Source organism: Notothenia coriiceps, unplaced genomic scaffold (assembly GCF_000735185.1).
Source record: "Notothenia coriiceps isolate Sejong01 unplaced genomic scaffold, NC01 NC01_scaffold00036401, whole genome shotgun sequence".
Lineage (NCBI taxonomy): Eukaryota > Metazoa > Chordata > Actinopteri > Perciformes > Nototheniidae > Notothenia > Notothenia coriiceps.
Window position 1 is genome coordinate 495,518 of NW_011369102.1, and position 13,714 is coordinate 509,231.

Here is a 13,714-nt window from a genome sequence, read left to right on the forward strand (position 1 = left end):
GCATTCCTTCCAGATGTAACTGCTCTCACTCGTGGAAGAATGCAGGTTTTAAGGTGCTACAGTATATTACCTTTTGTTTGGGAGTTATTATACAACTCTTGGCAGTGATGTTTTCTGAAGCGCTTTACTTAGCCAACATCATAACATAAAGAGAGATTACTCACTCACAAAGACTTTGGAAAACGTTGGCATTACTGACATCCAAGCAAAACTCCAGTTAGCTCAGAGTGAGCGGTCAGTGTTTATGCCCACAAAGCCCTGGGCCTCTTCAAGAGGAAATGAAAGAAAGGCTGACACAGAAAGCAATATCTTGGAGGATGCTATTTTACTGAACATCACACACACTTGTTTCCAGTTTCCTTTAACTGGAATAGGCACATTGCACATAAAGGCTAGCTGATGTTTGTCTTTGGTTTCACTCAGGAGAAAACATCAAATTTGCATTGTATAGTAGCAAAGGTGAAAACGAGTCATTGTGATGCAGTTAAGTTACTTATACAGAAATACTGCTAACATAGCTTCTCCTGTGAGGCCCTATTGAAAAACATGTTACAATTATTCACAACACTGCGGTTTATGAGGTGAAAACATCTCAGAGAGAAAATCCTCATTTAGAAACTATGTTAGTGAGCCATTAAGGAATCCTCTTTCCCACACTCACATGTCGTCACCTGAGGCAAAAGGAAATCCACGAGACAAAGTGATATTTGTCAGAGAGTAAAGCACATTGAGCCGACAGCTCCTTTCGACGGTGTGTGAGTGATGACTGAACAAGTTGCCGATCTGTCAGGACGAGCACAACCGAGTGTATTTTGACATAAACATGGAGTCCAGGTTTTGATGGAGGAGTGCTGTGAACCTGTTTGACCTCCAGTCTTCTGAAGATGCCCCCGAGCGCTATCGCCGGTCAGATTTCATGTTGAGTTTGTTTTGTTAGTGGGTGTTAATTTGGTAAACTGATCCTTAAGTTTCATATCCAGGGAGTTTCCAGTGCCTCCTAGCATCTGACTGATTAAGAAAAGGATGTTTAAGTGAAATAGAAACCTTTGAAGATAAAGAGAAGCAACACATCTTGTAATCAGAATCAGAAAAAGTATTGAGACCTTATAAAAATGACATGTTGGGGTTTTTTTTAAATGTATAATTTCACATTAAAGTGCCTGTTGCACAGTGCAATTGCAAACAAAGTAAGCTAGCTCTTGTCTTCATAGACAATCCCTCTTTATATTATCTCCACTCTGTGTGGGGATGTGTGGCCTTTTTATCATGCATGAGCCATGAGTGAATTAATTCATTGCCCACGTGTCCAACAGAGCCTCTACAACAAGTGGTTGTGTGTAGTTGTGCTCATTTAAATATGTTGCAGAGGTTGCTGTTCTCCAGCTTTACCGACCATTTTGGTTACAATAGGCCTTATGTCAGCCACTCAGTCTGTAATAGCCTTCGCTGGCAAGGCAGTTTTAACTGGCCTTTGCCCCACCGAAATTATCCCCTTCTTTTAACAGGACAGATTAGGCCTACTATAAAAATGATTGAAAGAATGAAACTATAAAATCCCTGCACATTGATACTTCAAGCATTTTCAAACCACCTTTTACCATAAGAAGTTCATGAGTTTTCTCGAGATCACAAGATGTCGTTATCAGTCAAATAAAATAACTGTTTTCCAGATAAAATGAACGACATGCTTAGGTCTACCTTGCATAATTGATTAAACATGAAGACGTTAAACTTCTGCAGCCAAGAAGACAAGGGTTTCCTTTAAAAATAACTTTGGATTCGGCTATTTCTACCTTTTCCAAGGACCTAATGATTTAAAAAGGCTGTTCAAGGGCTCACACTAGGTATCTGCTGATTTACAAACGTCTGTTTTCAAGTTGAAGTGTGTGGGAACGTCTTTTTCGTCCCAAAGGACTGACGTGACCGACTGAGGGACTGAAATAAAACAGTTTGGCCTTCATGACAAATGCTGACCTCAATTTGGTGTTGATTTGTCATTTGGAAAATCGAAAGCAATGAACACAGCATACTTGAGAAATATACTTTATTCCTTAAAATGAACAAAAGTGAATCCTGCCACCTCAGCTCATTGTCACGTTGGCAAGTACCCAGAATCAGGTCACTTCCACATTATGGTTACGGTAAAAGTGTCGGATCAGTAAGGGAAGTTTCTGCTTCCTTTATCTGATGCCTCATAATGACTCGAGGGCAGGTCACACACTGAAGCTGTCAGGGTTTGTTTTTGGAGATTTTAGTTTTGGTGGTGGGAGACAAATGGGTGTCAAAGGATTTGTTTTTGACGGATCACTGACAGGAGGCTCAGCTGTCTGTGTCCGTCAGTAATCCCTCCCAAAGATCTTCAATCGATGAACTGCTGAGAGGGAAGTTTCTGGAGAGAGCGGCTGTAGCAGTTTACATAAGAAACAAAAAAGTATATGTTGAAAAAATCCCCCCAAAAACAACATAGTATAGTATGTCGATAAATATCTAAATAAATGACACAGTGTAAAATGTTGTGTATCCATCATACGTTGATGAGTACAGTTTCTCCATAATTGATAACAAATGAGAGATAAAAAAGAAAGATTAAGCCTTATTTGTAAAATAAACTGATGAAATTATCCTTAAATAGGCCAGCATTTGAATACTTGGAAGACTTGACTATGTTGGAAATGATGAAGTCATTATCCTGCATCCATCACATTGTGCAATACAGATTAACTTCATTATGATAAATTAAAGAAAATATGTTGTGGAGCTGCTTTGCTGCCGAGGAACTCAGCAGCTCCAACTTCACCTACAATATTACTGGTACATGTTCAACTTCCTTTAAAGTAAATGAGTGTGGGGAGAGCATGAGCAAATGTTTGGAGAATGATAACTGAGGCAGTCTCGAGACCCTTTTACTGCCAAGAGACAAAATAAAAGGGATGGAAATCTGCCTAGTTCGAACACACTTCAAAAGCCCAGTGATGGCTAAAATTAAGCTGTCTGACTTTAGTTTCTTCCAAGTGATCACTTTACTAAGGCCTGCTTTAATCATCATAGCTACACATTACATTCCCGTTTTAAATCCTTCAATCTGTATTCATAATAACTAAAACATTTGAGAAGCTCTTTTGGACCGTTTGTCAGGTCATCCAAAAGAAAATCACAGACCTGACAAAGTGGAGCTTTTCTTTTAATAAAGACTCTCTATTTGCAAATAGGTTGAACAGTTTGAAAAACAAAATCCTGTTTTAGAAATGTTTCTCTTGGCACCAACATAGGCTACTGTTTAGTTAGGAGTTAAGCACGGTCATAAATCAAGGGGTAGTCTATCTCCTTTTTAGGAACATTTTGGGAAAAACCGTGAGCCTATTAATTTAGTTTGAGCTAAAATAAATTAATGCCAGTTTTCATGCTAATGACCGAAAGCAGGGAAACAGCTAGCTTACGTGCTAATCCAAAACTTAAAAGTATTAACAAGCAGAGACGATCCACTACTTGTCTTAAAAACTTCAGTAAACAAATTACATAATACCTTTAGATTAGTGAGCTTTACAGGTGCTAGTATGTACATGAATTACTTTTAGACAAAGCAAGTTCTCCCTGCTCATTCGTTTTGCTAAGCTAAGCTAAACGGCTAATGGCTCAGGATTTAGCTCAAGACGTCAGACTTTCAATGTTCATGTGAAAATAAATTACCTTTTTTAAATCAGTAATTGAGGCAAAAACATTAACACTTATTTGCTTTCTGGATGAGAGTTTCAGGTATCTCTTCATTTAGTTAGGAATTAAAACTGAGCCTGTCAATTTAATTTAAGCTAAAACAAATGGCTGCCAGTTTTCATGCTAACGAACATTAGCAGGGAAAGAGCTAGTTTACGAGCTAATCCAAAACTTCAAAGGATAAACAAGTAGAAACTCCAGGTAAATCCATTACTTGTCTTTAAACTTAGTAAACAAATGACATAATACATGTAGATTAGTGAGCTTTACACGTTCTGGTATGAACATGATTTGTTTTACTTTTTGACTAAGCAAGTTCTCTCTGCTCAGTTGTTTTGCTAAGCTAAGCTAAACCGCTAATGGCTCGGGATTTAGCTCAAAACGTCAGACTAGTTGTGGAAAGAAATCCCATTTTGTATATCAGTAAATGAGGCAAAAACATAAACACTTATTTGCTTTCTGGCTGAGAGTTTCAGGTATCTCTTCATTTAGTTAGGCATTAAAACTGAGCCTGTCATTTTAATTTAAGCTAAAACAAATGGCTGCCAGTTTTCATGCTAACCACCATTAGCAGGAAAAGAGCTAGTTTATGAGCTAATCCAAAACTAAGCTAAGCTAAATGGCTAATTGCTCAAGCTTTAGGTCAAGACGTCAGACTAGTTTCAATGTTCATGTGAAAAGAAATCACCTTTTTTAAATCAGTAAATGAGGCGAAGACATGAAACCAGAAGTTCAGTTGCAAATCTTACACAGATCTTTATTGTTCTTTAAATACATACAGTTCGTAGCAAAGCGAGTTGCCCTTTTCTTTTACTTTTTCTCTTCTTCTCATATTATGCACATATCCAAAAACCTTCTCTTTTCTCCTCCTTCCCCTACATACTTTTTTCAACTTCACTCGTGGTATTTTAACCACCTTTTATCCTTCTGAGCAAGATATCACATCAACTTCAACAAGTTTAATATCTTGCCCTGTCCATCTATTTCAGTCTTCTTTTATCCATCGGTTCTCTTTTCTCTTCAGCCTTCAACAACCTTTTCTTATTTCCATTTCTAACCAGTCTTTTACTTATAATCTGTCCATTTCCTAGGACAGGTAAATACATCCTGCTACTGTAGTGTTCACAAATAAATCTCCATGCAAATTGCTACTGTACACTCAAAAGTGATCTGTTTCATTTTGAAAAGTCAGCTTTTTGAAAACCAACATGGCTCAGTTCAAAATTTTGTTTCAAAACAAAACTCCTCATCTCTTCCCGACATGATTTGACATAAAGATGATTTGCTACCACTATTTTTCATTGTGATATTTGTTCAAACAGAGACTGAATCTGTCTCTGGATTTAAATAAATGCCTCTGATGGCAGTATATGCATAAAAATAAAAATAAGTGTCCAGGTTTTTAACATCTGTCATTAAAGGAATGTATAAAAATAAGACATGTCTTCTGATTAATCTAAAATCAGAATTGAACAGATAATTTGTATATCTTTGTGTAGTACATCTCACCATTTTCAGGGACGCCTAATTAACATTCTCAAATCTTCAATTAACTTCACCTAAAAAGCTAAAACAGTGCTGTTTTATGATATCTAAAAAAATACTACAATAGATTTTAGAATATAAAAATGTAAAACTTTCATTAGCCCCCCCCCCCCGAAAAGGTCTAAAATAATGTTTAAATATCAAATTAATAGTAAACAAGATTGAATGCACCACCTCTATCTTCAAGAAATCAACACACTCAAGACACACGCAGATACATGTGTGAAATGTGTGTGTTTGCTTCCCTTTTTTTTTAAACTGGTGGAAGCTGTGCATCTCTCCACAATACTTGGATGCACTTGGATGGAGGGGTAAAGTAAATAGCTGCCGAAGAGGACAGTAACACAGAACACTGTTGTAATAATAATAATACGCACACATAACACATAAATACAAGTCCCACACTTCTCCACGTTGTCTTACAAAAAGAACAAAATGTCCACCAAGGAGTCCTTTCTTTATCTCCTCGATTCACACCATAGTCTCTTTTCTCTTCCCTAAAGAACAGAGAGACTTCTTGTCCTTTTTTGATTTGTTCGTTGTGGATATTAAGGAAAGAGGCGAGGTTGACGATGTGGTCGACAAAGATGACAACGACGATCGTGAGGAAGGGGGCGTCGCCGTCGTCGTCGTGGGACTGGGGTTTGCGCTGTTGCTAGGCGAGCAGGGGGCGGATTGAGTCGTCCGCTGAGGGCAGTTCTCGTTCACTTCCTCCATGTGTACGATGGCCGACACTGAGGAAGGACGGCGCTTGAAACGGGTGACGTTCGCAGGCGGTGACGGCGTCGAGGGCTCGCCGAGCGGCCGGTGGACGGAGATGGCGCTGCGGAGGCAATTCAACCACTGCTGCTTGTGGAAAATGTCGTTGACTTGCAGCGTGTGCGACTGCGCCTGGCTCGGGTCTGGGGATCGCACCCGGAAAATGTTCTTAGCTGAGGAGAAAGAGGGGGGGGAAAAAATGGAGTTAGCTAACTGCTATAATTTAGTCTTTAGTCTTTCAAGTCTTTACCCACTAACTGCCCGGCATTTTTATTTATATTTACTTACACTTTTAACTATTTTATCTGTTTTATTGTGTTGCTCTGTTGGAAGAGCTTGTGACTTAAGTTTCTCATTGATATATCTACACTGTAGCTATGTACTAATGACAATAAAGGCTTGAAACCTTGAATGAATCCGAGCCTCACCTTTGTCTGCGTTGCTGAAAGCGCCTCTGAAGGATCCGCCCATCCTCACATCTCCGTCCTGCAGGTCCTCCAGAACCAGATCGTGCACCGGGAGTGGCTGACGGTAAACCTGGAAACACTGGCGTTCGTTCCTGGTGACTGGTCGGGTCATAACCAGCAGCTCGGTGAACAGGAACACGTGCAGCTTCTGGAAGGAAAACAAGGGGGAATTAAAATCAGGATATTTTGCGTAACCACTTTCTGGAAAGTGTGATCTAACACAGTTCAGGGACGATCCTCCGTTATGCCTAATTAACATGCTCAAAACTTCAATTAACTTCACCCAAAAGGTTAAAACTGCTGCTTTATGATACCTAAAAAAATACTACAATAGATTTTAGAATATAAACATTTAAAACTTTCAAAAAAGGTCTAAAAAATAATGTTTGGAGAAATTAAAATATTTTACGTAACCATTTACTAAGATTTCTGGAAGCTGTGATCAAAGTGAATACTCATATGGTTAAAAGAGTTTTTCTTACCGTGCCGCTCTTGTTTCTCAGCTCTCCGTGACACAGCAGGCTCTTGCACTCTTCGATGAGAGGGTCTTTCTGCCGGTCGTCCAGATACTCCAACTTGTCGATGTAATACTTGCACTCAGACTCTCCCTTCTTCATGTTGATGTCGGAAAGCACACCTTGCATGATGGTGATCTGCAAAACACAAGGAGTCCAAATATTAGTTTCTACTTTCAACCAACTATCAACCATCTGTGTCTGGTTTCTACCATCAACCATCTGTGTCTGGTTTCTACCATCAACCCTCTGTGTCTGGTTTCTACCATCAACCCTCTGTGTCTGGTTTCTACCATCAACCGTCTGTGTCTGGTTTCTACCATCAACCATCTGTGTCTGGTTTCTACCATCAACCATCTGTGTGTGGTTTCAACCATCAACCATCTGTGTCTGGTTTCTACCATCAACCCTCTGTGTCTGGCTTCTACCATCAACCATCTGTGTCTGGTTTCTACCATCAACCCTCTGTGTCTGGTTTCTACCATCAACCACCTGTTTCTGGTTTCTACCATCAACCACCTGTTTCTGGTTTCTACCATCAACCATCTGTGTCTGGTTTCTACCATCAACCATCTGTCTTATTCTGTTTCTGCGTTTGACTTACCGCTTCCTCCAGGCTGGCGGCGTCTGGATGTTCTGCTGGAGTGTGTCTCAGGATTTCTTTAAGCAGGAGTGGGTATTTGACCAGGCGGGAGCGAGGGATGTCCAGGAAGCTCCACAGGTCTAGTTTCCTGCTGAAAGGCGACTCGAGGCAGCGCTGCAGGAAGTCCTGAACCCGCCGGTCCTGCTTCTTCTGGTCCAGAAGCGCCTTGGCGGCCAGCTGGTTACTGCAGTAGTCTTTGTAGGCGTTTAGCCTTGGCATCTGGAGGGGAGATGAAACACTTAATAAGGCTGTCTTTCTCACTGGAAACCAGGCAATGGATCACGAGTAACAGGATTACGTAATTAGGATACAAAGAAAAGGTGTGTTTTGTAACAAAGAATGATATATTGTCGGTACCGTCTAAATTTACTTTGAATGTACAATATTGTATAAATGTAGTGTATTTCTAACTGTGTGTTCACGTTAATTGTTTTTGATAGAAATCTTACCCAGTCTACTACAATCTGTCCGATCTGTCCCACAGTCCCATCCTTCTTTGTGGCTTTTGACAGGAGCACAAGGAGATCTTCATGCAGAGGGATGTACGCGTCCAGGTTTCCGAAAATGTGATTGAGCTCCTCCTCCGACATAATGGAGAGCTTCAGCATCGGGTCGTGGTACGCCTGTGTACGAGAGGAGAGCCAAAACGTCAAATACAAACATCCCAAAAAGGCTAATAATAGCTTGTGAAGAGCAGTACAAGAGAAAAAGACCGAATAATAAGTCCTCGTCTTTTAATAGCTGCTGGCTTGGCTGTGCCGAAGGCTTGCCAGGCTTTGATTTAATCTGTTTGTGTAATTTGTACTCTCTCTGCGATGTTAAAGAACAAACCTTGCGTGCGAGCTGGAGGTCCTCGATCAGGTCCTGTTCTCCACGAGACAGCTCAAATATGGCCTGAGGAAGGAGAACAAAAAGATAGTTTTTAAGCAAAACACATAAATCAAGATGTCATTACGTTACAGCAACTGATAGACTAAATGTTAAACCGCACTGCTGCCAATGAATGAGGTCAATTTGAAGTCTCTCCCTCTCCTGCTTACTCTTTAAAGCTATACTAAGTTTCTGACAGTTGGCTAAGATGTCTGACACATGCAGGACAAGTGGGTGTGTAGGCGCTAGTTTGCTTCTCAGGTGAATGTGAACCTCGCACAGACGGGGAAATGAGCACAGGAAGGCTTTTTTAGCCCCATTTAGACTGTTTGACACAAATACTGCAGGGATATGTGAAGCTAGTCTGCTAGACAGGAGGGTTCACCACTGTCTGGATTTCTGACTTCCTGTTAATCCTCAACAGTTCATGTCTCGGTGCTGATTCTCACCTCCTGCCGCTTGATTTCTTTGGTGGAGAAAGTTCCCTTCTGGTGGACGTCGAGAGTCTCCGACCACAGCATGCTGTTCCTCCTTTTGGGCGGTGTTGGGGCCGCTGCCTTGCTGCAAGGCTTCTGGGGAACGCCCGGCGACTTGCCATCGCCCCGAAAAGAGGCCTGAAGAACGGAAAGAGGAAGCCCCAGAAGTCAGACATGTTGCAATTCGAAAGCCACGGTTGTTTAGTTGCCCCAAGGAGCTCCCTTTCTCTACGAGATGTAACGGGAGCTTACCTGGATGGTTTGGCCGAAGCGCCGGACGGCCCCAGTTTTCACCGGAGAGATGAGATTGGCTAGCGACGTCACCCTGCCGAGAGGACGGACACGCTTTGTGCTGGGTTCCTGCAAAAACAAAGAGAAAATCAGATTAGTCAGGCTATTCCATCGTATCTCCACGTCTAAGAAACGTTTTTTTTTTGCTGTTGTGCCACATGTATCTTTACTGTTCTTATTTGGTCGTCGTAATATGGTCACGCCAATAAAGCTCCTATGAGTTTGAAAAGTCGGAAATGTTCATTCTGCACCCTGAACGAATCGATCAGTGATGCTGATCATTTTCAGACCTAAGCAGTGAGTCCAGACGCTCCCTTGTGACTTCCTTGTGATAAACCACACCAAGTCCAGCCATAAATCCTCATTATTGACTTCTCTTTGGGGCGAGGAAACAAGAGAAGCCTGAGCCGAGGTCGAGCAGCGGCAGACAGACTGGCGGACGGACAGAAAAAGTGAGAAGCAGATCCAGCAGCTGTTGGCCCCATCATGTGAAGAGACTCCGAGCACAAAGAGCCTTTCTGACTCTGATACGGAGGGGAAGGAGGGCCTGGAGGAATTCAAGGAATGCACGAGACCCTTCTCTCAGCTGTTCAACACCGGCCCCCCCCCCACACACACACACACTCTACTACTGACCTGACAACAGCTACAACTCCCCTGAGGTTGGATTTATTCCTTAACTTAAACAGTGTGTGATCAAGGCTTCCCTTTTTGTCTACAACTGTTTATCTGCTTGAATATATATTGAGCATTTAATAAAGCCAAATTAAAAAGGGGGGGGTTGTCTTTAGATTGCTCTTAACAAGTATGCTGTGTCAAGAGTAAAAAAGACCCCCACGGCAGTCATAAACAGACGGTGAATGTGCGCCCCTTTTGAAGTGTTTACACAGCGTTCACGGCACTTTTTAACGGCTGCGAGTTCAGACAGGCTCTCTAAAAGGGCCTCGCGTGAGAGCAGCACTACACCTGGGCCAGGTGACCCCCCCCCCTCCTCACCAAGCCCTGAGGTTGTCAGAAAGAAGAGAAGTGCTTGGCCTCGCTCCAACAACAACAGACACAGAAATGTAGGTAATGATTTCAGAGCCTCTTCAAAAAAAACTAAAAAAACACCAGGAGACAGGCACAGCCATAATTAGCATTTCTGAAGATTACACCCCCTGCAACCCAGATCTTCACACTAATGAAGGCTCTGAAATGAACACCGCACCGCTAAAAAGGCCCAATATGTGTTCTCCTGACTCAGGCCAAATGGGGTTTTGCCTTGGCTCAGCGAATCTGGGAAACAGAGCAGCCATTGAAGGCTTTTTAGGCTCTGCGGACACAGCTGGGAAACAGATCCACTCCGTCTGGTTTGCGGCGGCCATGCAGTCTCAGCCTGCAGACTTTGAGGATTTTTGCAAAAGCCCTCTAGTGGCAGGGGCCAGGCAAAAGAGACCCCACAGCTTTGACTGTACCACGTGCAGGGACAGGGTTTTCAATTGGGACCTTTAAATCTCAGTAGACAAAAGAAAGTATTGTGAAAAACACAACTGTCCTGAATGTCAGTAGTGCTTTGTGAACTGGCCCCAGAATAACAAAAGACCACTAGTCCCAGTCTTTGTTTATCTGCAGTAAAGTGAAGCAGTGCAGACGGACAGGGAAAGTTGCTATTCCTGGCAGTTTGACCAAAAAAAAGTTACGCTGAGTCTGGATGACTTCAGGAAACCAGACAGATCCGGGGTTGGAGCTGCTGCTTTCGATTATCAGAGGAACCACTTTCCAGACAAACGTATTGTCCATGTGTGGTGCACTCTTTTCAACTTCTAACCCAAGATTACAACCCTTTAAATGTCAGGAGTTTTCCCCCCCCAAAGTGCTTCCTGTGCTCTCCCTTTGATGTCACTTTGGTGAGCAAACATGCCAGATGTGACCCTGGGATAACAGCCGATAGGAGACCAGAACAGTCACACCGCAGACGAATGCGTCGAGGAGGTCATCGGCAAGTCAGCACAATGTGGAAACTCAGAGTGAATGATGTGTGCAGTTTCATTGAAGAGCAGGACTCACTTCTTGAATTGACTTCTCTTTTATCAAGTGGTTTACTGTCAATGAAAGCACATTTTCCTGAAATCCAAAAGGGAACAATGCACTTCTTAAAAGATAAAGGAAGTAGCTAAAGCTGTGATTTGTTTTTTAAGTAGCACACCTTGGTTTCCACACCTGTTTCTGCAGCTTAAGGAATGCTTTCAGGCTGCTTTGCTGCATTTGCATGACAGATAAGTGGCTTTTTTTTTTTTTGTAATGTCAGAGGTCAAAAGAAACAAAGTCATTGTAGACATGGTTGCTGACTGGGAGTTTACCCCCTGCTGCTTCACTGTTTGTGTCCATATCCCACCTCTGCTGGGATGCATATTTAAGAAGAAGACAGGGAATACACAACCACTAAGAGAGGTCAATCGACTTGTTAACCTTTTCGTAGGTGCGGTGAAACTCAATGATTAACTTTAGTATCTCAAACCTCAGCCGAGGCACAAAGTTCAGCTTAGAAGAACACACACACGAACAAACACAGTGTGAATAGGTGAGATAAAAACAGGGATAGGCGCTGATTCACTCGTAATCTGACACAAGAGCCTGATTCCATTTAAAGGACATCCGTGTTCAAACATCTTAAAAGTAGAAATATCACCACAATTGTGCATGCTCACCTCTGAGTCTTTGCTGGCTTGGTTCTGGTAGTCTATCACTTGCAGAGTCCGTTTGATAGGCACCAAGCTACCCAGTTCATCGTAAGCCACCATAGCTTTCAATAAAAAACACAATATCCTTTTTTTAATCCTTTGACGAGTCAGCTTCAAGTAATCCACATCCGAGAGGAAAAAGGGAGACGGTGAGTTAAATACATAAATAAACCTTCTCCATGTGAGGTTTCTGCTTCCCTCAGTCAGGGCTAAGCTCACTCACACTGCTTCTAAACTTTGTTCTGAGGTGGACTAGGAGAGGGAGGGCTTTATACTGAGAGTTCAGACAGGGAGGAGCAAGCTTCATGGCTGGATATGATGTGGGATGGGGTTTATGTGGAAGCAGGGGGGGGGGGGCTGCCCGCAGGCTCTGTTGATCCGTCCACTAAGACTCAAACAGTAGTGAGAATTTCGAAGATCACGAGTAAAGCTTTCTACTAAATGAAGTTGACACAAAACATCTCTGATAAGGGTTGGAAAAATACTGAAACTCCTGGAGCTGGGTGAAGGTTTGCAGTGACAGCTGAGAAATGTATGACTTGCATTCTGATTTTTTATATTTGAGGGGAATAGAGATGGACCTGTCCTCACATTTGGGTTTTAAAATATATAAAATAGGTGTAAAAAGATGCTGCTTTTAGAGAATTAACTTTAATATCAATGCAAAAAAATATAAAATAGTACTTTTTCAACAGTTCAACTTTTGTGGAAACTGAGAAATATTTGGCTTGCATTCTGATTTTTTATATTTGAGAGGTAAAAAGATGGACCTGTCCTCACATTTGGGTTTTAAAGTGTTGTAACAAATATAAAATAAGATGCTGCTTTTAAAGAACTAGCTTTAATATCAATGCAAACAATATTAAATAGTAATCATTCAACAGTTCAACTTATGTGGAAATACTTTTTGATTACCATTACAGCCTAAACAATTAGAAGATGTTTCATTATTGATGTTGTAATGCATTTTTAAAATTGAATTAAAATGACATTTTATCTCGTCAACCCTGCTTTCCACCGTTTTTAAATCTCTGACATCACTGCATATTTATCATATTCTATAGCTTGCAGAAATGGTTACAGTTGTTACTTCTTATTATGTCATGATGATCTACAAGTCAAATCAAATCACCTTTGCATCCCGAACACAAAAGAGGGATTATGTGGTCTTATCTCATGTCAGGTCTCGCATCAGGTATTAAAACCACTATTTGTTTAATATACTGATGAAACTATGAAGTCGTTATTAATTGTCCGTTTCTTGTGAAATAATGATCAAAGCAGTTTCAGCTGTGAGTGTCTGTGCCCTTTGCTTCAAACAGAGCCGTTATCAGGCTGATCAGCTGGGGGAGGTGATCAATTAGAATGTCAATGGTGGGGGGGCTTGTGACACACTCAGGCAGATGTTTGAACTAAAACCTATATATTCAATTCCACTGGGAGGGGGGAAACCACAGCCTATATGTTGATTGGTTTCATAGTGGGGGAAAGGGCAACATGTTGGCCAGTTTCAGGGTTGGAGTTTGAAAACATGTTAGTTCTGCTGCGTTTATGCCTAGCGTCGATTCTTGACAGACAGAGACCGAGGACCTATGCAGAGGTGGGAGAAGTACTCAGATCTTGTACTTAAGTAAAAGTAGAAGTACTCAGGTCTTGTTCTTGAGTAAAAGTAGAAGTACTCAGATCTTGTACTTGAGTAAAAGTAGAAGTACTCAGA

The 13,714-nt window shown here is 41.6% G+C and overlaps 1 protein-coding gene across 1 annotated transcript; it reads right to left on the reverse strand.

Annotated features, from left to right (window-relative positions):
- Positions 1–4,442: 4,442 nt before the first annotated feature.
- On the reverse strand, positions 4,443–12,235 carry LOC104963784 (neuroepithelial cell-transforming gene 1 protein-like). Its single transcript, XM_010792424.1, has 9 exons — positions 11,965–12,235; positions 9,239–9,346; positions 8,960–9,124; positions 8,472–8,534; positions 8,090–8,263; positions 7,602–7,859; positions 6,965–7,135; positions 6,444–6,630; positions 4,443–6,188 (listed from the first exon to the last, which is right to left on the reverse strand). Exons 1-9 carry the CDS (start codon positions 12,055–12,057, stop codon positions 5,728–5,730), a joined length of 1,680 nt encoding a protein of 559 aa, XP_010790726.1. The 5' UTR covers positions 12,058–12,235; the 3' UTR covers positions 4,443–5,727.
- Between the last annotated feature and the right edge of the window lie 1,479 nt (positions 12,236–13,714).